The sequence below is a fragment of the Heteronotia binoei genome, chromosome 1 (genome assembly GCF_032191835.1).
Source record: "Heteronotia binoei isolate CCM8104 ecotype False Entrance Well chromosome 1, APGP_CSIRO_Hbin_v1, whole genome shotgun sequence".
In the NCBI taxonomy this organism is placed as follows: Eukaryota; Metazoa; Chordata; class Lepidosauria; order Squamata; family Gekkonidae; genus Heteronotia; species Heteronotia binoei.
Window position 1 is genome coordinate 116,231,990 of NC_083223.1, and position 26,874 is coordinate 116,258,863.

At 42.7% G+C, this 26,874-nt stretch overlaps 1 protein-coding gene across 1 annotated transcript in view; it reads right to left on the minus strand.

The window, feature by feature from the left end:
- Positions 1 to 25,328, minus strand: part of ARHGAP18 (Rho GTPase activating protein 18) — a 139,620-nt gene extending 114,292 nt beyond the window's left edge. The window contains exon 1 of the mRNA XM_060239225.1: positions 25,259 to 25,328. Coding sequence (XP_060095208.1) covers positions 25,259 to 25,302 — 44 coding nt within the window. The 5' untranslated portion in view covers positions 25,303 to 25,328. The remainder of the gene's footprint in view (positions 1 to 25,258) is intronic.
- Positions 25,329 to 26,874: the final 1,546 nt, after the last annotated feature.

Below are 26,874 nucleotides of genomic sequence, written 5' to 3' on the forward strand. Positions count from 1 at the left end.
GAATAATTGCCCAGCAGACATTTCCCTCCCCCCACCAGCTGCTTTCTGATGATCCTAAAGTGGGGGGAGGGGAGGGCCTCCAAACCTGGGGATTGGCAACCCTCTCTCTCACACACGCTCACTTACTGGGTCCGGTTCCTCCACAAGGACATCTGAAAAGAACAGGGGCTACGCTGTTCTCCCTCTCTCTCACACACACACACAAACACTTAGTTGCTCTGAAATGAAAGCAAAACAAACTGAGGGACTGTGTTGCTGACCGTTCCCATGAAGTACTTCCTGCTCAACTTTAAAGACACACAGGCACACACACATTTTGAAATGGACCTGTTTGCAGGTTAATAAACCTGCCAGAGCTCTAGAGCTGCATGATGGCTGTGGGGGCGGGGCTTCCCCCGCCGGCTAGCTGGCTGGGGGCAAGGGGAAGCCTGTAAAACTGAGGGATCCCCTGCGGGGTCCTTGGGATTTGAAAGCCTACTATGGATTAACACAGCTACCTTCCTGAAACTAATTAGTTTAACACAATATGAGACAAAACCAGCTGTAGAAACTAGAAATGTGGATAGGTTGGGTTGCACTGTTTCATAATTCTAGAAGAGCAAGCTATCATTTGAAATTCAATTCTGTCATCTCCATCAGCAGTCAGCCATTCTGCAGGAGGAGAGGGTGAGATCAAGGCCCTTCTGCTGAGCAGCCTCCAGAACAGGAAGACTCAGTTAATTTCTAATGGTGTTGGGTATATTTTCTTTAAAGTGCATTGATAGCAAACTGCTAACAGGCAGACATAAAGGTTAGAAATAAATCTTATGATATTCCTGCTGCTTTAAATGATCTGGTGAAGCAAACTATCTTACTCCTATGGCTTTACACAGATTCAATTTTGTGTTTAAACTGGGCCTCAGTTTCTCCCAAGAAAGTGTACAGAATTGCAGCCTTGAATCCTATGAATATTTACTCATAAGCACTAAGTTCAATGTTGCCTACATGTTTCTATTTCAAGCAAATATTTCAATAATTGCCTCCAGTGTTTCTTATCTATGTCTTATATTCAATTTTAGACACCACCTTTTTTTGTGGTTTCCAAATGCTAGTGAAGTTTTAGCCCACAACATCTATCTATCATATATAATGAAACTACAGATTCAGGTGGATAACCAAGTTTGCCTGAAGCGATTTGAATAAGCTTTCTGAATTTGTCTGAATAAGCTTTCCTGTGTGCATGCTGTTAGCCAAAATAACTTTTCAAGTTAATTTGGGGGATTTTAGTCAATTAGGCAAGATGGCAAAAATTAGCGTGGGGCCAATTACCCATTTATACCAGAGTTGGTACTTCCCAGGAGCCCTTAAGTCAATGATAAGATTTTGGATATAAAGTAAATTATATTTATTAAAGGAAACTCAGGAATAAAAGAAAAAAATAATAAGGGCCAAGCGTCCAAAGCTGACTTGGCATGAGTGCCAGTCTATAACACGGTATATTAGAATCCATAGTTAAGTGTGTGGTTTGCTGGGAATCATGGCTCTTTGGTAACAATGCAGAATAAAACTTTGTTGGTCTTAAAGGTGCCACTGGAGTGAAACTTCATTATAATGAACAACAATACATAAAAAGTAATGACTGGAAAAATCCCAATTGCTTTAGATGCATCTAAAACTTCACATTAATCTATCAGAAGGATGACTACAATACTGTACATGAACTGCTTTGAATGTTGCAAACATGATATAAATGCCATATGTGTTATCACACACATGGGCATTAGCATTTTGGAGACTGAATTCTTTTCTGTCTTGGACTAAGTTGAATTTGTGATGTGTAGTCTTCATATAAGAGGTATTATGAGGGTTCATGATAGGGTTGCCAGCATCCAGGTGGAGCCTAGAGGTCTCCCAGAATTATAGCTCATCTCTAGTCTACAGAGATCAGTTCCTCTGAACAAAATGGATGCTTTGGAGGGTGGGCTCTATGGCATAATTTTCCTGCTGAGCTTTGTCCCTTCCCAAAATGCTAGCCTCCCCAGACTCCACTGCAGAATCTCCAGGAATTTCCCAACTAGGATCTGGCAGCCTTTACTCAGGATAGTTTCATAATCAAAGTTAATGCAGTGTTAGAGCTGCTCCCACACTTCAGCTTTTCCCCACCCATCACTGTTCTTCAAATCATTCAAAATGTGTATGCTGGTGCACTCTGGTGGATGCTTTTGTCAATATCCTCTGATTTCCAACAAATTAGAAAAACAACGTAATGAAAAAACATTTTTAAAAGCAGTTCTACAGTTTCCTGCTAGCTGCACTGCAGCACACACAGCGCTTACACCACAGCTATATCCACCAAGAAGAAAGACAGAGCAATTTTTTTTCTTTTCTTTTTTTACTGTCTCATATACTAATCTCTCTGCTCTTTTTTAGCCTGTTTGGTGGCTTGCCGTTCTGGCTAGTCTGATATCACATGTGAGGAGAACTAGGCATGTCTGCTAAATCCTGCTTCATTTTTGTGAATGTTTTATTCTGCCCTGTCAGTAGGATTACCAATTTCCAGGCAGAGTTCTCCAGTAGTTTCAGCTGATCTCCAGACTACAAAGATCTCTTTCAGGAAATGGTAGTTTTGAAGGGTGGACTCTATAGTATACCAGACAGTCTATGTAGGATTTCCAGGGTTGCCAGTGGCAGATGGGGACTAGGAGAACCAGAACTCCTATAGTGATATCACATCCCCACCAATCTCCCCTCCCCTCTCCAAACTTCGCCCCAAATCTCCAGGAATTTCCCTAGCTGGAGTTGGCAACCCTACGATTAGAATAACCATGACCTTTAGAGTCTCTGTGTTACAGAATCTTCATGCTTTAGTCTCTGGAATGTATTTTGCTGTGATAGCTGACACACATGCTTTTTTGTTTTCTTCTGCCAAATAGATAATAATATCCCTTTTACAATTCTTTATTCCAATTCTTTGCTACCTGTAGTTTCACAATGCAATCCTTAAGCAGAGTTATACCCTTCTAGTCACATTGCTATCAATGGGCTTAGAAGAGTTTCACACTGCTTAAAATGATATTTGGATCCTGTTCACCCTACATGTATAAACCATAGTCCCCTTGCGCAACAGGCCTTTGACATTGTCAATTAAATCAGCTTCCTAATCAAGCGTAAGCCAATACAACTGAGGGATCAATAGACACTTCTTGGAAAGTTCTGCAGTAACATATGGAGTGGTTCATATGGGAAAAAATTAGCAGTCTGATTCATTTGCCACAAACTGAAATGTTGTAGGACACTGATGAGATTGGATTTATAGTCCACCCTTCACTCAAGAGTCTCAGAGAGGCTTACAGTATCCTTCCCCCTCTCCTCCCTAGAACAGACACTCTGTGAGGTAGGTGGGGCTGAGAGAACTCTCCAAAAACTGCTCTTCAACAGAACAGGTCTGAGAGAATCAGGGGTTTTTTTTTGTTTTTTTGTAGCAGGAACTCCTTTGCATATTAGGCCTCATACTCCTGATGTAGCCAATCTTCCAAGAGCTTACAGGGCTCTTAGTACAGGGCCTACTGTAAGCTCTCGGAGGATTGGCTATATCAGGAGTGTGTGGCCTAATATGCAAAGGAGTTATTTCTACCAAAAAAGTCCTGGGGTGAGTTATGACTGACCCAAGGTCATTCCAGCAGGTGCATGTGAAGAGTGGGGAATCAAACCAGGTTCTCCCAGATGAGAGTCCACACACTTAACCACTACACCATTCTAGCTTTCTGATATATCCATACCAAGGAGATTTGGTATAGAGATTTGTAAAGGTGAAGTGGTATAGAGATTTGTAAAGATTAAGTGATAAAGCCCTGATGGATCCAGGACAAATGGCTGCCTGAAGTCACATGCAGAGTGAATTAGTCCTAAAATTCATTTTCAGTGGGGTATCCCTATAGGCAAATCCAAAACATTTCCAATGGGACCCATATGGACTCTCACCTATGTCCTTGAATATAATATGCCTTGCACACCTGTGTGGGGTAGTGGTTAATACGTTGGACTCAAATCTGGGAGATCACAGTTTGAATCCCCATTCTGCCTTGGAAGCTTGCTGGGTGTTTCAACACAGGCATAACATCCAATTGCAAGATGTCATAGTCCTGCTATACACTGCATTGGTCAGGCCGCACTTGGAGTATTGTGTGCAGTTCTGGAGGCTTCACTTCAAGAAGGATGCAGACAGAATGGAGTAGGTGCAGAGGAGAGTGACAAGGATGGTCAGGGGCCTGGAGACCAAGCCCTAAGAGAAAAGGCTGAGGGACTTGGGAATATTCAGTCTGTGAAGAGGAGGTTGAGGGGGGACTTGATTCCTCTCTTTACATATTTGAAGGGCTGTCACTTAGAGGCCCTTGGCACAGAGTGGTAACGCTGCAGTACTACAGTCGGAGCCCTCTGCTCACAACCTGAGTTCGATTCCAGCGGAAGCTGGTTCAGGTAGCCAGCTCAAGGTTGACTCAGCCTTCCATCCTTCCGAGGTCGGTCAAACGAGTACCCAGCTTGCTGGGGGGAAAGTGTAGACGACTGTGGAAGGCAATGGCAAACCACCTGGTAAAAAGTCTGCCGTGAAAACGTTGTGAAAGCAACTTCACCCCAGAGTCGAAAACGACTGGTGCTTGCACAAGGGAGTACCTTTACCACTTAGAGGAGGGCAGAGAGCTGTTCCTGCTGGCAGCAGAGGATACGATTTGCAATAAGTAAAAATATGGATGGAAAAAATACTGACTGGATATGGGGAGGAGGAATATACAGCAGGAATAGCTCAGCAGTGGAATTGATTCTGTCAAGGTGCTTTGCCTCACAGCTACCTAGGGTGATGGTGCGCTTCCCCACCCCCTCGTTGGCAGTCTTCATGTAGCATCTGAACAAACACTTGTCAGGGATGCTTTTGGCTGATCCTGCATCGAGCAGTGGGTAGGACTAGATGGCCTCTATGGCCTCTTCCTGGTCTATGATTTCCTCTGTAAAAATGCCTCTGTTCCTCCCACCTCAGCTAGAATTGCCAGGTCTCTACAGGAGACCTCCTGACAGCAGTAGCACTGCTTTGTAAACTGGCGTGGGGGGGGGGGGGATGCAGATTAAAAAATCACCATTATTCCCCCATGGCTCCCCCATCTCCTGCCAAGTGACATCCTCCAGCTAGCAACTCTTCCCCAAACTGCTATTAGCCTCAGTAAAGCCGAAAGGTAGATACAATATGGGTTCTTGTTTTTGCTCTTAGAGCATGCAACAGCTATTCCCAAGAGGATGTTCTATTGAGAAAATGGTGGTGAGTGGATTAACCCTCCCATTCCAGTCCTGATCCTAATCGCTTCCCAATCATAGCTGTTTTTATTATTAAAAATATCTTTGGAGATTCACAGTACATTCCTATGTGGAGTTACTCCAGGGTAGCCTACTTGGGATAAGTCTGCTTAGGACTGCACTATCAGCCAAGATTCTCTCATATCATGTGTAATTTGGCACCACACACACACTTCACTCTTTAAATCAGAAGCCAAAAACATACAATCTAATCCTAAACATGTTCACTTGGAAGTCTCATTTAATTCAATGAGACTTATGCTTGCTGGAAAGTACATTTAGGATTTTAAGATAGAAAATAAATAAGAAAGAGTTTTGTGAATTTTGTGATTTTTGCCTTCAGCAACTGCACTAATAACTGACTCCTGGCAGCTGCAAAAACTTTGGCATTAGGAACTGTTTACTGTCATGACCAATGAAGTTTTGTTCATGGTATAAGCTTTCACATGCACTGCACAAAGTGTGCTTGCACACGAAAGCTCATACTGTGAATAAAACTTCGTTGGTCTTAAAGGTGCCACTGGACTCAAACTTTGTTCTGCTGCTTTAGACCAATATGGCTATCCCACCTGAATCTGTTTACCGTTATGTAATTCACTGTGCTCTTATGGAGGGGGGGCATTCTTTGTGCAGAAGTTATTAGCATTTGATAAATATACAGCCGCAGCTTCCCTTAATAAATGCACTGCAGACTATGTACACAAAGGACTCAAAAGTCACTTTTGAAAACTATCTACTCCTTTAACCATGAACATAATGAAGGACAAATTTTAACTTGGTTTTACAATATTTTCCCCAAAATGTTTACCAGTGGAAACTGCATGTTGCAGAGCCTTTAAATGGGTTGTGTGCCATCTACTGGTTGAAAGATGCAATGACAGCTTCCATGAGGCTTGAAACACATAACAAACTTTATCATCAGCTCATTGTTTTGCTCACTTGGGGACATTTGAATGCAGGTCCTATTTGCTGCTTTGTGAGTGTATGTGTACTTCTCAGGGTTATATTATTCTTATTTTTTGTGAGTTTCCCTGTACAGGGCAGATGTGTGGACAACCATTTCTAATACATAAATACTGACAGGGGTTTGCTGGCTTTTTGAACGCTTGCTATAATATACAAGTCAGGCAGACCTTTCTGTAGCAGCGTTTTTCAAGTGGGTGCAAGCAAGACCCTCCCTTTGTGTCAGCTTGTGTTCCATTGAAGCTAACTCTGCTGTTTGAAATGTTTATTTACTGCTAACTAACCCTATGAATCTTTGCCTACTAACACTAGTGCCATTGTAGAATGTGAAAGGGGGGAAGGAGGAGGTGATTGAGGTGCCAAAGGCCAGTGAGGTCTTTGAAGTGCAAAAATGCTCGGCCACTTCTCAGGCGCCTGCTGGAGCCGAGCAAGGACACCACCGGGAGGAAGATACAGTTTACATATGTGAAAGATAGGGGCGTGTGAACCGGGTACTTCCAAAAGACAAACTGCAACTTTATTATGAGAAGTGATTTAAACCCCCAATGCTTTGATGTATGTCCATAAATGCCAATACCTTTCCTTATTCGTTATCAGTTTCAAAGAACCTGTGTAGAGAGTAGCATTGTTGTAATCAATAAATGAAACTTAGTTTTTGAACAAAGACAAGTCTGATTGTTTTGAAACTTCAATGAACCCTTTGCTGACACTTTGGAAATCCTTTTAAAACAGAATTTTTTCTCTCCACCATCTAAAAACAAGCAGACACTTCTAAAAGATGAATAGGGGGGTTGCTTTAAATAAGTTTAAATATTGTAATTTTTTACATAATTATATCATTTTAAAATGGGCTTGCTTTCATTGGCAGTATCCTCCTGGCTGTTTTACTCCTCCTTGGCTTCCCAACCAGAGTGGTGTTTTTTCAGAGGGGCTTCATTATGTGCTTCATCCTGCTTTCCTCCAGGTTTCCCCCCATCATTTCTCAAATATTGCAATCAAAGGTGGATGGGGACTTGGGGAGGTGCATATTTTCAAACCTCCTGCCCACATTATTGAACACATGAAGCTGTCTTATACCGAATCAGACCCTTGGTCCATCAAAGTCAGTATTGTCTTCTCAGACTGGCAGTGGCTCTCCAGGATCTCAAGCTAAGGTTTTTCACACCTATTTGCCTGGACCCTTTTTTAGTTGGAGATGCCAGGGATTGAACCTGGGACCTTCTGCTTACCAAGCAGATGCTCTACCACTGAGCCACCGTCCCTCCCCATTTCAGTGCTGACACTTCCCTGTGCCTGCCACCCCAGCCCACAGGGCAGGGGCCAGGTTTTTGGTGCCCCCAAGCAAAGAGTGGCTAAGGCCCTTTCTACCTACCACAAGGCCCCCACGTGCCTGTTTCCTTCCCCTGCTCACAAGGCTTTCCACTGCTATGCTGCCTACTGCCCTTTGCCACAGGGCACTGGGCAGTGCATGCAGCTGTGAGTACTGCCCTCTGTGATTGCCAGGAGCACCACTATTATGACCACCTGTATGATCTTCCCAAATGATGTTTGGTAACATGTTTAGCTGGGAGCATGTGTGCAGATGATCATGAGTGCTCATAAGCAGGTGAGGGTGGGCGGCAAAAGAGGGACATGGATGGTGGGAGGAGGCACCACTAGAAGCACCACCCAGCTCCACATCATAAGCTGACACTGGCCTTGCCACCATTCCCCACATCACCACAGGACTTTTTGCCAGCTATTTTAAAGTAACACTTAAGAACATAAGAACGTAAGAGAAGCCATGTTGGATCATGCCAATGGCCCATCCAGTCCAACACTCTGTCACACAGTGGCCAAAAAACCCAGGTGCCATCAGGAGGTCCATCAGTGGGGCCAGGACACTAGAAGCCCTCCTACTGTCCCCCCCCGCCCAAGCACCAAGAATACAGAGCATCACTGCCCCAGACAGAAAGTTAAAACAATATACTGTGGCTAATAGCCACTGATGGACCTCTGTTCCATATGTTGATCCAATCCCCTCTTGAAGCTGTCTGTGCTTGCAGCCGCCGCCACCTCCCGTGACAGTCAATTCTATGTGTTAATCACCCTTTGGGTGAAGAAGTACTTCCTTTTATCCATTCTAACTCGACTGCTCAGCAATTTAATTGAATGTCCACGAGTTCTTGTATTGTGAGAAAGGGAGAAAAGTACTTCTTTCTCTATCTTCTCTATCCCATATACAGTATAATCTTGTAAACCTCTGTCATGTCACCCTTCAGTCGACGTTTCTCCAAACTAAAGAGCCTCATGTGTTTTAACCTTTCTTCATAGGGAAAGTGTTCCAACCCTTTAATCATTCTAGTTGCCCTTTTCTGGACTTTTTCCAATACTATAATATCTTCTTTGAGCATTCTAAATGAGGCCACACCATCAATTTATACAGGAGCATTTGTTTTCAATTCCCTTCCTAATAATTCCCAGCATAGCGTTGGCCTTTTTTTATTGCAGTCACACACTGTCTCAACAATGCTATGTCACTAAAGTGGTAGTTTTTTAAAAGCGGGTTTTCCCCCTGGTGGTGTGTGGCTGGGTGCAGAAGTAATGGGCCCAAAGAGATGACCAAGGAAAATATGGAGAATATCCCTTTGTGGATGCTCTATTGTCTCTGTGAATGCCTCTGATCTGCAGTGGCAATGACTGCAGGGAACTGTCACCCTATGAGTAGCCCAGGATAGTTCATTTTCATCAGTTCTTTGAAGCTAAGCATGGTCACTCCTGGTTAATACTTGGACGGGAAGGAAGTTTAGGGTTGCTGTGCAAAGAGAGGCAACCTTAACCCTTAAAAACCCTAGGGCTGCCATAAGTTGGCTACAACTTGATGGGACACACATGCACATAGATGCAGCCTTTGTTACCATCTTATAAGCAGCCCTGGAAGTTCAGTGTCCTCATTACACTATGACAGTCAACTTGGCTTATCCCCCACTGTACCTAGCCAACCACCAGTGGCCTCTCAACTCTTCAACAAAGAAGGCTAATTCTTTGAAATCTCATGCTATTATATCTAAATTCTGTGTGACATGCAACAGTGTTCTTTGATCCTAATATCTTGGAAATGCAAATGGTCTAAAGTTCCCATGTAGTTCCAAGAAATTAGAATGCATAGGCAATTCAGTGGTTATCTACTGAACAGACTTAACCTAACAACTTTTCTGAAACTCTAAGTTACTAATAGCCTGTTAGTACAATGAACATTATTCATGATCCTTAATGTAAAAACTTAACTGTGTCTATTATTAAAAAAACTGAGCATACAATTTTCTTTACACATGCAGCTTATATAAAGATTCAAGTCAGAATTCATTTCATTTGCTTTTTTTAAGAAGCAAGAAAAGTCAGTCTTTGTATTGTGCCATCTGTTCTGTTTTGAAGAGATAATTCAGATATTTGCACATTTTAGCTGCAGTATTCCTAGACAAGATTTAACATTGTCTGGACACTTATCTTAGGCCCACAGGCCTGTTTTGAATGAGAACCCAGAGGTTTTTTCTCCCCTGATCCTGATGATTCTCCAGTGTTATCTAAATTTCATTGAATTTGCTATTACCATAGTAAACATGACTTGAATTTGGATGCAAATGAAAGACATGTTAATGCATACAAGATGTCTTCTGATACAGTGCCTCATTCTTTTCTGACAATGGCATGACACATTTGATAAGCAGAGGATAACGGCTTGCTACATCAGTCAAACAATTAAACATGTGGTCAGAAAAGGGGAAAAAACATTTTGGTTCCTTAGCAGTGAATTATAATTTTTGTTATATTTATTTAGGGTATTTATATGCTAAATGAATAAATGATCAAATAACAGACCCATCTGCTATTTATTATATATGTAATACTGTGCAAGAATTTTTGAGGTATAATAAGTGCACAACTAGAGCATGACCAAATCAATAGATTTCTACTTTATGGGAACTCAAGGTGGCTTACAAGCTAAACAGCAATAAAACACAATAAAATATGTAAAAAGCACTAATTTAAAATCAATAACTTAAAACTGTAGGTAGGCAGAAGAACTAAACCTTGGATTGGGTTTAGGCAGGCACTGGGATTCTCTGAGTCCATTGACTGTCTACTTCTTACGTTTTTATACCAGATAGCAGGTATACCAAACTGTATGGCAGGAACTGTGCTCCATCTGGAGTTTGTGCTGCACTCATCCAGGGCCTGGGTGGATGGCTTCAGCTTAAGACTGGAGGCCCTCTTTCACTGCATAGCACCCAGGTACTTGTGTGTGCTTACATTTACTGAAAGAAGATTCCTTTGGAAATGTATGGCGGAAAGGTATGGATAATCAATTAGAGTTTCTTCTTTTCCTGCTGTGGTGAAGGATATGGGCTATTCTGAAGTTATATGGTTAGTTAGGGAAAGGGTTATTGAGTTTGACCATGCCAGCACATAAGCCCATGAAAGTCGTGTATGCTCTACTTTTGCAATAACGATTACCCCTTGTTCGATCCTCCCCCTTATTTAAGACTCCCTACAACTCCTGATCAAAAGTGGTCTTTTTTAAAAAAGAAGAAGAATAGGAGTTGGTTTTTGCACCCTGCCTTTCACTACCTGAAGGAGTCTCAAATTGACTTACAATGGCCTTCCATTCCTCTTCCCAAAATAAACACTCTGTGAGGTAGGTGAGGCTGAGAAAGTTCTAAGAGACATGTGACTGACCCAAGGTCACCCAGCTGACTTAATGTGGAGGAGTGGGAAATCTAGAACTGTGTTCTATTGCAAAATTCTTAGCACTTGCAGGCTCTTTATGCCACTACAGAGATGGCTTTTAATTTGCCATGCTGTATTTTAATATTTAAGAGCCCTGTGGCGCAGAGTGGTAAAGCTGCAATACTGCAGTCAGAGCCCTCTGCTTACGACCTGAGTTCAATTCCAATAGAAGCTGGTTCAGGTAGCCAGCTCCAGGTTGACTTAGCCTTCCATCCTTCCGAGGTCGGTAAAATGAGTACCCAGCTTGCTGGGAGGAAAGTGTAGATGACTGGGGAAGGCAATGGCAAACCACCCCGTAAAAAGTCTGCCTTGAAAACATTGTGAAAACAATGTCACCCCAGAGTCGGAAACGACTTTACCTTTACCTTTTTTTTAAATTTTAATATTTACTGCTTTGTATTGTATCCTGTATCTGTACTGACTTTGCTCAAGACCTTTGGTCAGAGGTCCATAATGATAAAGGAAAGGAATTGGGCTCAGTAGCAGATTGGGAGCCGGTGTAACTACTGTAAGAATTGAGTCACATTATCCCTATAACTGGCCCCAACCATCAGTCTAGCTGCAACATTCTGCACTAGCTGCAGCTTCCAAACACTCTTCAAGGGGAGCTCCAAGTAGAGCCTGTAAAGAATTTTTTTCTTTGAAGATACGAAACAAGCAAAACCTTCATTCTGAGTTTTAAAAGTTTTTTTTTCCCCCCTTTGGGCACAGAACAGAAAGGAAGGGGGAAAGTCAGTTCAATTGCTTTCCACACTAACCTCTGTCCATCTTCATACAAATGCTAATAGGGCTAAACAATGTGATGCTCAAGCTCCCCTCACCTTCAAGCAGCAAACAGAGATTTGGATGAATTAAATATAAGAGAGGCTTCAGGAAGGACAATTCTAGAGACTTCAGAAAAAGCTTCGCTGACCTGAGCAAGCAGGAAGCTCTCTTTTGTGCTGGGTAGATCAGAGCGGAGGTCTAAAAGAGGCAGCCATTTTAACCATGTGCTGTCCTGAGGAGCTGAAGGAAACTTCAGAGTAATAGAAACTTTGGACAGATCTGTAACTTTCTAAACTAAGGAGCCTGTCATATTTTAACATCTGCTACAGCATGTATTGGGGGAGGGGGGAGGAATTGCACTTTACCCATTTCCTTTGAATTCCTTACTCAGTCTGGTGCTGTACTAAAAGTATGCTTGTGATTATTTGTTAAAATAAATACTTTATAACTTTTGATGCTGTAGTGGTTCTCTGTACTACATAGACCTCCACTGTCTTGGACATACTATTTTAAAAGGAGTGCCAGTGGAAGGCAGGCAGTTGGAAAGTGTGTATTCCTAAAAGGGTGCACAAGGCAGTAAACTGTCCCCAAGGTCACCAGGCAGTGGGCAGTGGGAGACTCAGAGGCAAGGCCTCAGAACTTGTAAGGGAAACTGGGAGCCCTGACCCTACCAGTGGGCAATTCCTTACAAAGGTCAGGTGGTGGCAGCAGGTTACCTGAAAGAGAGATAAAAGCCTCACCCTGGAGAGCAGGGTGGGATAGGACCTGCAGGCCAGAGCAGGCCCTTTCCACCACAGAGTTTATTGATCTGACTGAGCCAGGGTGGGCACAAATGACACACTTACTGAAGCTGGGTAACAGCACTCTGAACCACTGTAGCCTAGCCACTGTCTATGGTATTGAGTAACACTCCCAAGCTGTGAATCTGAGCCATGGTTTGCCTTTGTACTAATCCAGAGCAACTCTGTCTTGTTAGGATTAAGCTGCAGCTTGTTCACTCTCATCCAGCCCATTATGCAATAGAATTGATGAAAATCGCCATTTCAGCCTGGCTCCAGCCCTAAATTATTAGCTCAGAAATATTTAAGCAACAATAAACTGTCTTTAATTATAAACAACAACACCCAGGACACCCACAAAGTCAATTAAAATATCCAAATGGAATTTTACCTAGACTGAACAGTATTTTAGAAAATACCCCATTTTAAAATGTGTATGTCAAAGCAAGTCTCACTGATTACCGTGGCATTTTATAAGCTTTGATATTCTTGCTGCTGAGTTTAGCTTAAAGCAGACTCTGTACACATTCTCTACATAACATATGAGTGTTCAGCTATCCACGCACATTGGAAGAAGGCAAACTCTGTAACTGATATAACGACTGCCCATAACCTCCCTTTACATTATATTCAGGGATTGTGGATGACTATCACCTGTTCTGTGTAATACAACTTGATCTGGAATCCAATTCCTGTTGGGGGGAAAAATTAATTGCCAGATTTTGGCTTCTATCTTCTCTACTTTTAATTTCTGAATGGATGGCTAATTTCTGGAAGACTGCCAAAATGACCGGATTTCATGAAAATATTCATTTGAAAAATGACAAGAAACATACAGAATCTTTTCACCAAATACGGTCTCTATTACTTTTTAATTTAAGATTGATAGATCTGTTCTGTTTAATTATACAATGTTAGTTTATGGATATCAGTTATTTGTTTGTGGGACAGAATATTTGAAATTTTGTATGTAAATATTAAACATTAAAAACTGTTAGTAATTGACACTCTCTTAACCTAATGTACTATACAAATATCCTTTGTGAGGCTCATGGCCACTTTGCGTATGAATACTGCCTTGTCTTTTGTTGGTCTGTCACATCTTTGTATTACTCTGTGTCATGTAGTGTTTCTTATTTCAGTCATTTGGGTCTGTTCTACCCATATCTGTCTCCTTTGTTTGTTGTTCTCAAGTATTCTTTCACACATTTTGTCTGCATTTGGTTTTGTTACATTTGCTGATAATATATTTATTACTAATAAACATGCAAGAATATTAAAGTACTAACTTGTTTCCTTATACTATTTTTATAATTCCTCTTATACCCCATAAGTATATTAAAATTTCCACTGGGATCTTATACACTACAAATATATAATCATGTTTTAGATCTAAAATGAATACTGAGGTTAACTTGCAGCCACATGCATGTCTTTTGTACGCTTTGGCTTCTGAATACAAACTGATTTTTAAAAAAGGTTTCACACACCTTTAAGATAAAACACTATTCTCGCATAGTTAATGAACCTTAATCCAGGTTCTCCAAAACCTGTTTTGATCCAGTTTTTTGTTGTGGTAGTGATACTTTATCCTTTAGTTGTGTGGAACCTTTAAAAAAATCCATTTGCCTTCAGAAAGCAGTGGATTTAAAAAACCTATATGAAAAGTACCATAGTTTAACACTAATCCAAATGAAACTGTAGCAGCCCCAAACCTCTACTGATGATTGGCTTCAGTTCACATTCAGTACATGAGTTCACAGCTGTGTCTGTTGAATCTGCATAGATTTGTTTTTGTGCCATAGGGAGCAGAGACTCAATTCTAAAATTTGCATCTTAGGATAGAACAAGTGGGGGACCTGAAAAGACTTGCAGGTGACATCCCTTTTCCTTCCCTGAAAGCCCCCATAGCCTTTCTCCTTTTCCTGCTTCCTTCTTTCCTTCTCACCCAACAGACAATCTACCTTTATCTGCACCCTGTTTTCAGCTACCCCTCAGCGGTTTCAATCTGGGAAAAATATGGAGTCTTTCACACCTGTTAAGTAATGCAGTTTCAATCAATTTCACTGACTGTTTGGAACTGAAGGCAAGTCCATTGAAAGTGGATTGAAAATGCATTTTTAGCCTTATAGCACAGTTGTGTTGTGCCATCCATGAACCAGCCCCCCTTGCATGGTAGGGAACCCTCAAGGACTTGGGGGGAGGGGCACACATCACTTTCTTCTGTATTCCTCTCCATTCTTTATTTACTTTTTACCTCCTTCTAATGATCCCCATATCCTCTCCTCTTTCCCTGCTTTATTCTCTCCTTCATAGCCATCCGCCAACCTACCTTTTATAAGCTTCCTATCTTCAGCTATATTTATTATTTATACTCTTCATTTCATAGAATCATAGAGTTGGAAGGGACCTCCAGGGTCATCTCGTCCAACCCTCTGCACAATGCAGGAAACTCACAAATACCTCCCCCTAAATTCACAGGATCTTATTTATTTGTTTATTTATTTAATTTATATTCCGCCCTCCCCGCCAAGGCAGGCTCAGGGCAACTAACAATATGAGGGTCAGCAGTAGCACGCCCAACCATTTAACAGTAAATATAAACAATATTAAATATAAAAACGTTAAAACATTTTAAACATTTAAAGCATCTGGTGCTAATTCGATGTATCCAAACAACAAGATGTTAGTGGTGGTAATCAGACTGGTCGATTTTTAAACTTCTGGAGGTCTCAGACAAGCCACTGGTGGCGTTTCTGGGCCCAATCCATCGCTGTTGATGTCATTATGAAAAAGCGTGGTGGAAGAGTGCCATTTTGCAGGCCCTGCAGAACTGTGTGAGCTCTCGCAGGGCCCTCATCTCCTCTGGCAACTCATTCCACCAGCTAGGAGCAGCGATGGAAAAGGCCCTGGCTCTTGTTGACACAAGCCTAACTTCTTTGATGCTGGGGACCATCAACCAGTTTTGGGTTCCAGACCGAAGTGCTCGCTGGGGCATATATGGGGAAAGGCGGTCCCTAAGCTATGCAGGACCCTGGCCATATAGGGCTTTAAAGGTGATAACCAGCACCTTGAAGCGAATCCAGTTCACTATTGGTAGCAAGTGCAGTGCTTTCAGCACAGGCCAAATGTGCTCCCGTAAAGGAACTCCCATTAACAACCTGGCTGCAGCATTCTGCAGTAGCTGGAGTCACCAAATTTGGGACAAGGGCAGCCCCATGTAGACGGCATTGCAGTAATCTAATCTCAAGGTGACCGTAGCATGAATCACAGTAGCCAAGTCGTCATGATCAAGAAAGGGAACCAACTGCCTTACCATCCGCAGATGGTAAAAAGCTGACCTGGCAGTGGCAGCTACTTGGACCTCCATCGTTAAGGAGGCATCCAAGAGCACTCCTAAGCTTTTAACCTTGGGCGCCGGCATAAGCTGCACCCCATCGAAGGTTGGTAAATGGACCTCCAGTCCCAGACCTCGGCGACTTAGGTACAGGACCTCCGTCTTCATTGGATTTAATTTCAGTCCACCCAGCCTGAGCCACCCTGCCACAGCTTGTAATGCTGCAGACAGATCTTCTAGGGTGGAATCGGACTGGCCACTTATCAACAGGTAGAGTTGGGTGTCATCAGCATACTGGTGACAACCCAGCCCATGCCTCTGGGCAACCTGGGCGAGGGGGTGCATGTAGATGTTAAATAACATTGGAGAAAGAACTGCTCCCTACGGCACTCCACAAATAAGTGGGTGTTGCCGGGATAGTTCTTCCCCTAGTGCCACCCTCTGACCCCGACCCTGGAGAAAGGAGGAAAGCCACTGTAAGGCTAATCCCTGGATTCCAGCGCTGGTGAGGCAACAGGTCAGTAACTGATGATCAACCATGTCAAACGCTGCCAACAAATCTAATAACCATCAGCACCACTGAGCCACCTCTATCCAGGTGTCTCTGGAGGTCATTTGTGAGAGTGACCAGTAATGTCTCTGTCCCACGACCTGGACGAAAACCAGATTGATGTGGGTTTAGCACGGAAGCGTCAACCAGAAAACTCTGAAGCTGCACTGCCACAGCTTCAGAGTTCTTCCTAATGTTGAGCCGGAAACTCTTTTGATTTAATTACAACCTGACGGTTCTGGTTCTACCTTCTGGGGCCATAGAAAACAATTCCACACCATTCTCTATATGACAGCCCTTCACCTCTCAACTGTCTCCTCTCCAGGCTAAACATGCCCAGCTCCTTCAGCCTTTCTTCATAGGACATGGTCTCCAGAACCCTCACCATCTTCATCCTCCTCCTCTGGACCCATTCCAGCTTGTCTATATCCTTCTTAAAATGTGGTGCCCAAATCTGAACACAGTACTCCAGGTGAGGTCCTACCAAAGCAGAGTAAAGTGATACCATCACTTCACGTGATCTGGACACTATACTTCTTTTGATACAGCCCCAAATTGCATTTGCCTTTTTAGCCACCACATCACACTGTTGACTCATCTTCAGCATATGATCCACTAAGACCCCTAGATCCTTTTCGCACATACTACTGCTAAGAAAAGTCCCCCCCACCCTCCTATAACCATGCATTGGATTTTTCCTACCTAAATGCAGAACTTTGCATTTATCCCTGTTAAAATTCATTTTATTAGTTTTAGCTCAGTTTTCCAGCCTGTCAAGGTCATCCTGTATCCTGTTTCTGTCTTCTACTGTATTTGCAACCCCTCCCAATCTGCAAATTTAATAAACATTCCCTCTATTCCTTCATCCAAATCATTTATAAAGATGTTGAACAAAACAGGCTCCAGGACAGATCCTGGAGGCACTCCACTTGTCACTCCTCTCCAAGAGGCTGAGGAACCATTCACAAGCACTCTTTGGGTGTGATCTGTCAACCAGTTACAGATCCACCTAATGGTAACAGGATCCAAACCACATTTTACCAACTTGTCAACAAGGATAGTATGTGGAAGAACCTTATCAAAAGCCTTACTGAAATCAAGATAAACTATGTCTACAGTCAGCACTCCCTTGACCCAGCAAGGTAGTCAGTCACTTTCTCAAAAAAGAGATCAGGTTAGTTTGACATGACTTGTTCTTGAGAAAACCATGCTGGCTGTTAGTAATCACAGCCATCCTTTCTAAATGTTCCAGGACTGACTGTTTAATTATTTGTTCTTAAACCTTTCCAGGTATAGATGTCAAGCTGATGGGTCGGTAGTTACCCGGATTCTCCTTTTTCCCCTTCTTGAAGATGGGGACAGCATTCACCTGCCTCCAATCTTCCGGCACCTCTCCTGTTCTCCAAGAATTCTAAAAAATAATAGCTAGAGGCTCAGAAATTACATCTGCAAACTCTTTTAGTACCCTTGGATGCAGCATCTGGCCCTGAGGACTTAGTTTCATTTAAAGAAACTAGGCATTTAAGTACTGCCCCTATTCTGATCCTAGGTTGGAACTCCATACCCTCATATATTCTGTTTTTGCCATGTTGAGCACTGTTTCCCCCAGATGAGAAGACTGAGGAAAAGTAGGAATTGAGCACTTCCACCCTCTCTTCATTACCTGTTACAATTTCACTTTCCTGCACTCACAATGGGCCTACTATGTCCTTGCTCTTTATATCCTTCCTTTCTCCACAGTGGGTATCAAAGCAGCTTACACTAGTCTCCTTTCCTCCTTTTTGTCTTTACAACAACCCTGTGAGGTAGGTTAGGCTTTAAGGTCCTCCCCCTCCTCCTGCCTTTTACTGAGAGAAACCAAACCTAAAATGCTGTAGTTGTCTAGCAACAGCCACTGAAGGAATCTGTTTCTTAAACCTACAGATGCTCCTTTTATCATTTTGGGTTTTTTTTTTTAAAAAATGTATTTTCCCACAGATTTCACATTTTTCTACAAACCTGGGGTTTTCATCAGGTTTGTAGAAAGATCTGTCTTATCCATTCACAGCTCACCTGATTTAAGTATCTTTATGTTTGGCTGACTTTGCTATTAGAATATACAAGTGGGAACCTGTAAGAAACTTGCAGAAAGAATGCATCCCTTCCCAGAAAGCCTGTTTGGTGTAGTGCTTAAGTGTGCCGACTCTTATCTGGGAGAACCAGATTTGATTCCCCATTTCTCTACTTATAGCTGCTGGAATGGCCTTGGGTTAGCCATAGCTATTGGAGGAGTTGTCCTTGAAAGGGCAGCTGCTGTGAGAGCTCTCTCAGCCCAACCCACCTCACAGGGTGTCTGTTGTGCAGGGAGAAGATATAGGAGATTGTAAGCCTCTCTGAGTCTCCGATTCAGAGAGAAGGGTGGGGTATAAATCTGCAGTCTTCTTCTTCTTTTTGTTCTTCTTCCCATCTTGCTTCCTTCCCTCTTCTCTAACAATATCCCTTCTCTTTCTCCCCTCACCCCTTCTGTCAATCTTCTCCACCTCTCTTTCTCCCCCTCCCCATCTCTATCAACCACCCCCTTATTTCTCCTCTCGCCTTATCTATCAACTTTTGGCCTCACCCCTTCTCCCTTTTGTCCCCACCTCATCTCCATCAATCTCCCCTCCCTCTTTCTATTTTTCCCACCCTTCCTTCTTGTCAGTATTTCCCCTACCTGCCTCCTCCTCCATAGCATACTGGCTATAGCAGCCATGGTATTGGGAAGCTGCTCCAGGCCCAAAGCAGCACAACTGTTGCTGAGCCAGGCATGACTCCAAGTGCAGTTGTGTTGTCATCTGGGAGATGCTCTGGGTTTGGAGAGGCTCCTAGATACTGCCATCAATATGGCCATGCCTGGAGAGGCTCCCAGACACCAATGGGACTGGGCCCAGAGATGCTCCCAGTATCTACCATCACCAGCTTGGTGGGGAGGTAAATGGGGGGATTTAAAACCTCCAATGTGTTTCTTTTAAGATGTCAGACTTTTCTGCAAACCTGTGACGCCCCCCTAGTTTCCAAAAACATCTGTTTAAAGTCAGTGTTGCTCCCAACTCACAGGTTTAGTTTAGATATTCACAGATAGGGGCCACAGTTGATAAATAGATATATAGATGATGAAATGATGCCAGCATGACACTGCAAAATGGCAGGTGTTACACAGTTTTCAGAGGTGTTACCCTGGCATGTATTTCAGTGCAAATGCTTAGCATCAGTGTTCCAATAACATCAGTTATACCTTTGTAGCACTGATATAACAATGTAATATATCCCTTTATAATAAGCAGCAAACAGGTTCTATTGCATTAATAGTCTACTTATCACTTTCCAGTTACTACATTTGCCTTTATATGAAATTATTCTACCCTCATGCTTTGGATTCCTTAACTATTAAGCTAAACCACTTATGTTAGCAATAAATCATGTTTTAAAATTGTAACTGCTTTCCATTTATATGTGAAGTAAGCCTAAAAATCTTATTTTCTGTTGTGTTATAGTTCCCATCTTATTTCAGACGTTCTCTAAATATAAGAAAAAAGGAAATGTCCCCTGTGCAAGCACTAGTCATTTCTGACCCTGGGGTGACGTTGCTTTCACAATGTTTCCACGGCAGACTTTTTAAATGGGGTGGTTTGCCATTGCCTTCCCCAGTCATCTACTCTCCCCCCCCCCACCCCCGCAGTAAGCTGGGTACTCATTTTACCAAACTCGGAAGGATGGAAGGCTGAGTCAACCTCGAGCTGGCTACCTGAAAACCCAGCTTCCACCGGGGATCGAACTCAGGTCATGAGCAGAGCTCAGGTCATGAGCAGTACTGCAGCTTTAACACTCTGTGCTACGGGACTCTTCTCTCTAAATATAAGGTCAGGTCATAGTCTTGCAGCTAAGCAACCATCGTATTAGTAATTTATTGTTGGACTAGATGGATCATGGTCCTGATCCAACATGGCTTCTCTTATTTCATTATAATTAGTTACTATAAAATTAATCTAGTTCTACTATAAATACTTGATGTGATACCTTCCATTACATTATTGACAAATAATTAATATGCCAGTTTTACCCATCTGATTTCAGACAGTTTTGTTTTTGTATTTTTTAAAAAATAAATCCTTAGAAGATTATGAAAAATTTTATAGTTTAATTCTCAGCAGACTTATTTATTTATTTGATTTTGACTGCCCTCCCCTGCCAAAATTAATACAATAGAAATATAATATAATTAAAAAACATAAAATCAATACTAGTAAAAGATGGTGATAATAAATCCAGGAGAGCCAGCTACTTCTGGGGGGGTGGGATAGAAAATGGGAGTGCCAGAGGATACAGCTGTTGCTGTCCTCAACCAAAGGCTTGATGGAACATCTCTGCCTTACAGGCCCTGTGGAACTGCTTCATATCTTGCAGAACCTGGATGTTATTCGGTAGAGAGTTCCACCAGGTTGGAGATACAGCTTTGATCAAGGACAATCAGATATCTCTTGATCAAAGGACCACCAGTAGATTTTGATCTACCAAATATAATGCTCTTCTGGGGGTACACAAAAAGAGGTGGTCCAAAAAGTACATGGGTCCCAGACCATTAAATCTCAGCACCAGAACCTTGAACCGGATCCAGTACTATACCAGAAGCCAATGCAGCTCATATAGCACAGGTTGAATGTGTGCTGTTTGCTAGGTCCCTTTAGGGTTGCCAATCCCCAGGTGCGGGCAGGGGATCCCCTGGTTTGGAGGCCCTCCCCCCACTTCAGGGTCATCAGAAAGTGGGGGGAGGGGAGGGAAATGTCTGCTGGGGACTCTGTTATTCCCTATGGAGATTTATTCCCATAGGAAATCATGGAGAATTGATCCGTGGGTATCTGGGGCTCGGGGGGGGGGCTGTTTTTTTGGGTAGAGGCACCAAATTTTCAGTATAGCATCTAGTGCCTCTCCCCAAAATAACCCCCAAGTTTCTAAAAGATTGGACCAGGGGGTCCAATTCTATGAGCCTCAAAAGAAGGTGCCCCTATCCTTCCATTATTTCGTATGGAAGGAAGGAATTGAAAAGGTGTGCTGTCCCTTTAAATGTGATGGCCAGAACTCCCTTTGAAGTTCAATTATGCTTGTCACAGCCTTGATCTTGGCTCCACCCCCAATGTCTCCTGGCTCCACCGCCAAAGTCTCCTGGCTCCACCCCCAAAGTCCCCAGATATTTCTTGAATTGGACTTGGCAACCCTAGGTCCCTTTGAGAATCTGCACTGCTGCATTCTGCAACAGTTTGAGTTTCTGGATCATCCTAAAGGGTAGGCCCGCATAGAGCACGCTCTAGTAATCCAGTCTGGAGGTAACCATTGCATGGATTACAGTGGCTAGGTTTAGGTGAGACAAATAGGCGGCCAGTTGCCTTGCCTGGTGCTGTTGGAAAGATGTTGGCCTAGCAACATTTGTGACCTGGGCCTCCACTGAAAGGGAGGCATCCAGAATCACACTCAGGCTCTTGATGGTTGGTGCTGGTCTCAAAAGCACACACTCAAGAGCCAGGAGATGACACCCCAGACCTGAATCCCTTCAACCCAGCCACATAACCTCAGTCTTTGATGGATTCAGTCTCAACCAGCTGTTTTAACTTTCTCACTGCAGCACCCAGTCCCTCAGCCAGATTAGCTGGAGGAGTATCAGCCCAGCCACACATCAACAGATAGAACTGGGTGTCATCAGCATACCAGTTACAACACAGCCTTTAGGCCGATCATAGACTGAGGTGGGTCACCATGTTGGTCTGAAGCAATGTGACAAAGTTAGAGTCCAATAGCACCTCTAAGATCAACAGAGTTTTATTCAGGATGTGAGCTTTTGTGTTCATGCAAACAGGATTTGACAAAGTATACATGTTCTCATGACCCTTTCGTACATGTCCAGGGAAATGCTAATCACCACTTTGGGGTCAGGAAGCAATTTTCTCCAGGCCAGTTTGGCAAGGGATCCTGGAGGTTTTTTTGGGGGGGGGGGATTTGCCATCTTCTGGTCACTGAGGGAGGGAGGTAGTTGTGAATTTCCTGTATGACTCTAAGCAGATCTACTTGGAAGTAAGTCCCATGTTATTTAATGGGGCACACTCCCAATAAAGTTTTCCAAATACATATATGTACCTATGTGAAAATACCAATTTATTATACTGTTGACATACAAAAGAAAGCACATCCTTTTGTATTTCTTATAGATAGCACTGCTGAAGTCTTTCAGCCATCACTCTAGCTCAAATAACGCATGACATCATGATGAGTCAATTAACCTAATCATTGCTTAGAATTACACTAATGTTCTTCATCTGACTTCTAAAGGACTGTTATGAGCGTAAATTAGAAGTATTTCCAAGAATAAAGCAATTTGATGCTCCAGGAAATCATAACAGAAATATTAATTTTTATTACCTTCAGCATTGTATCCTTCAGCATACAACTTTGGGTCTCCCTTTTAAAAAGACACAATAAAAAATGACTAATTTCAATACTAGTTTCTCGGAGTGAAGGGGGAATTTGTAAGAGACCCAGTATACCTTATAATAAATTTTGAAAACTGGCAATGGCAATGGCATTCAAACTAATGAGTGGTGCACCTGAATGCAAACTCTGAGTCCCAGTCCCAGGAAACAGGTGGGTTTATAAATAATAAACATGTCACATAAATATTATCTATTCACCTATCTCAAACGAAAAGTCTTTTTTAAACTTTTATTCAAACTGTTTCTAGAAGATTCCAGATTGACAGATTATCCCCTCCACTCAATTTGGACATCTAGAAGGCCTTTCATTTGTACCTATCTGTGAGAATGGACAGTAAAAGCCTGTTATTCAAACTGTTTCTAGAAGATTCCAGATTGACAGATTATGCCCTCCACTCAATTTGGACATCTAGAAGGCCTTTCATTTGTACCTATCTGTGCTCCAGCTGCTTCACCATGAAAGAATGGACAGTAAAAGCCTGTTGGAACTAAGCAGGATGGATTTGGGGTTATAGATGTCGCTGCCTCTGCCAGTCAGAATCAATAATACGAATCAAGATAGACCAATGATTTGTCAGTATAAGGCAGATTCATATGTTCATATGATTCAGTGATAGAGAACTGTACACTAGTCACTTAAAGAAACAATAAGTATAAGTTTTTACACCTTCTCTATACAAGCACAAACAAAACCCTCTGTTCAGCGGGGAGAACTTCCTCTTACATTCTGACTAGCAGCCATCAGTATCCATCACAATAAATTTCTGCATGCTTTTTTTTTTAGCCTTGCTGTAAAAAGTTTTTCAAATATAATGGGACATCAACTGTGAGTATGTTACTAAAGTGTGCTTTAAAATGTACAAAGTTATCACAAACATAACCTAAAGCTGCATATTAAAATATTTAATAATAGACTGAAGAACCTAATCAGTTCAAAAATTGTTTTAAAGCATATATTTGCAACAAACCTAGTAAGAATACCTGTTCCAAAAATAATCTTGAAAACAAAGACATATTAATTTAAGTACTTCTAGGTCATCATATATAGAAGACTTGGGTCTCACCGACTCCTGGAGCTTCAGCGTTTCTATGATATTTACACGAGGACTGAAAATTAAAATGTGGTATACACATGAATCCAAAGAACTATGCAGCTCATTCCACATACTTAGTGGGACTTTGCAACTATGTTTCTTGAACTATAGCTACCCTTCACTTCTGAAAATGAGACTTTAGCAATTTGTGAAATTGCATTTTAGAGAGGTACAGGATGTAAAAAAAATTTAAAACACAGCAAAAACACTTAGCATGCCTAAGCCCTTGAATGTACCAAAAGTAGTTCTTAACTAATGTCCATGACACTCCTATCAATAGCAACATCTTGTCAACATCTTGAAATCAACAATTGTCACCTAAAAAGTTTATAACACTGCAAAATGCCCTTCATAATAGTGGCATTAGCAAAGAAATAATACAGAAAATAATACAGAAATAATACAAATGTGTGGATGTTCCCAGTTCATACACTTAAATGAAGCTCAAACTAAGAGATGAGATTCTGAAGCAGTAGCCATGTGTGTTGGGCAAGTGCAGAAAACAGAGCTAAGGAAAATCCTGCAACAGGGAGCAGAATGTGTGCTGCATTAGCAAGCATCTCATAACTATCAAGTCCTAAAGAAAACACAGTCATCACATCATGCATTAGGACATTGGTGTGTAAATATCAAGGGCTGGAGAAAGTAATTAAAATATATTTCTATTTTCTTTTGTTCTGGGATATGCACATCTTTTATTACATATCAGTGGCTGTTCTTAATACATAGCAAAGCAAAATTCCTTTCTATTTGCTTGCCACAGTCATTTTTTGCTACTCAAAAATCTTAATTTCTGAGAAAGAGAGAAACAATTCAATGAAGGGGACTGGGGTGGGCAGTATTTTACAACTGAGAAGAATCATTCTCATTTAACTACGGCCATACACAACACATTTTTTAAAATGTGAAATGAAAATAAATGTGTTTAGACCTGAGTAACTCCACATAGGCGTGTACTGGTGTGTGTGTGTGTGTGATAGAGAGAGAGAGCTCGGCCCAACGCTTTTTGAAGAACTGTGCCTGCTGGAAGGGCGGCGTGGCGTCTCTGCTTCTAGCCTGGCAGGAGGTGCGCTGCAGGTGTTGGGAGTGCCCAGCAGAGGAGCGTCTCCATCTGGTCAGAGTTTGGGTTGCAGGCGAGCCCAGCCGGCGCCGCTCCGCTCAGACGCCAACGTGTGCCGTCTTACCTGAGGTGCAGGTAGTGCACCAGCTTGGTCACCATGGTAACCATCTTGACAGAGTCCGCCTTCTCAGCCCGAGGAGGAGAGCCTTCCGCTGCGCTTCTCTCTCTCCCCTTCCCGCCGTCGCTTTGTCCTCCGGGAGGGAGAAGCCGCCAAAGCAGCCAGGGAGACAGCGGTGCTCTGAGGCAGCTCGAGCTCTGCGCCTTTCACCTGCCGCGCATGATGAGCAGAGGGCTGCCGCTTCGGGGATGCCAAGGAGCAGCGGGTAGGCTGTGGCGGGGGGCACCAGGCGGGACCGAGGCACAGCCGAGCCTCCTCTCGCACGACGTCCTGCAGCAGCTGGTGCACCAAGTCCCCCCAGGATTGAGGGCAGAGGGAGCAGCAACGGGAAGACTTGCAGACGGCCAGCTGTCCAAGCCTAATCGCTGCTCAGGCGCGATTGCAGAGACTTATGGCAAAGCCCTCCACTCCTTGGGTTGCCCGCTTTGTTTCTGGGCAGCCAGCTTGTGTCTTTCATCGACAACAATCCAACACGTGCAGGCCCCTCCCCCGCCCCAAGACTTACCATTCATATACACAAATGTGGTGGTTTGTTGGTATCGTTTCACCTGTCACTGTGCAGGTATATGAAGGAGCAATCCTGTTGTTTGCCATTTATGTTTATTTAGATTTGTATACCCCATTTTTCTCTCCACTAGGGGCCCAGGGTGGCTTATGACATCACTCTCCCCTCCACTTTTTATTATCACAAGAACCCTGTGACTTAGGTTAGAGGGAGTGACTGGTCCAGAGTTATAGAAGCATAGAGTTACAGAGTTGGAAGGTGTCATATGGGCCATCTAGTCCAACCCCCTGCTCAACTCCAGAGTATCCTTGTGATAGTTGATTCCACAGTTGAACAACTTTTACTGTAAAAGTTTTTTCTAATAGCCAGCCAGTACCTTCCCACCCTGAATTAAGACCCATTATTGTGAGTCCTTTCCTCAGCTGCCAACAGGAACAGCTCCCAGCCCTCCTCTAAGTGACTGCCCTTCAAATACTTCAAATAAAGCCCTTCAAAAAAGCAATTATGTCCCTTCAAATAAAGCAGTCATGTCACCCCTCAACCTCCTCTTCTCCAGACTGAATGTTCCCAAGTCCCTCAGTTCCCAGTCCCTTATTCATAGGGCTTGTTCTCCAGGCCCCTGATCATCCTCATAATTCTCCTCTGCACTCCCGCTCCATTCTGTCCACATGCTTCTTGAAGTGAGGCCTCCAGAACTGCACACCATACAGTGTGTATGATTATTCACATATGGATTTCTCAGCCTTCCATTTACAGAAGTGATCTCTGTATAGGGAATGAGTACTCTGTGAAGTGGGCATTCACATCTCAAGTTTGATGCAGAGGGACTGAGCAGACTGAAGCTGCGATTAGCTAACGAAGAAAGGAGAGATTAAATCTTAGTCATTGACTGAGCAGATGGGTAATTGTGTAGATCTGTAATCTGAGAGGTACATTTGTTAATTATAAATTACATTTTGAATAATATAAAAATATGAACATTAATCTGTATTGGTACCAATTAATGAATTAATTTTATGGTGGAAGCTGGTGTACATTGAATTATAGTTAATATTGT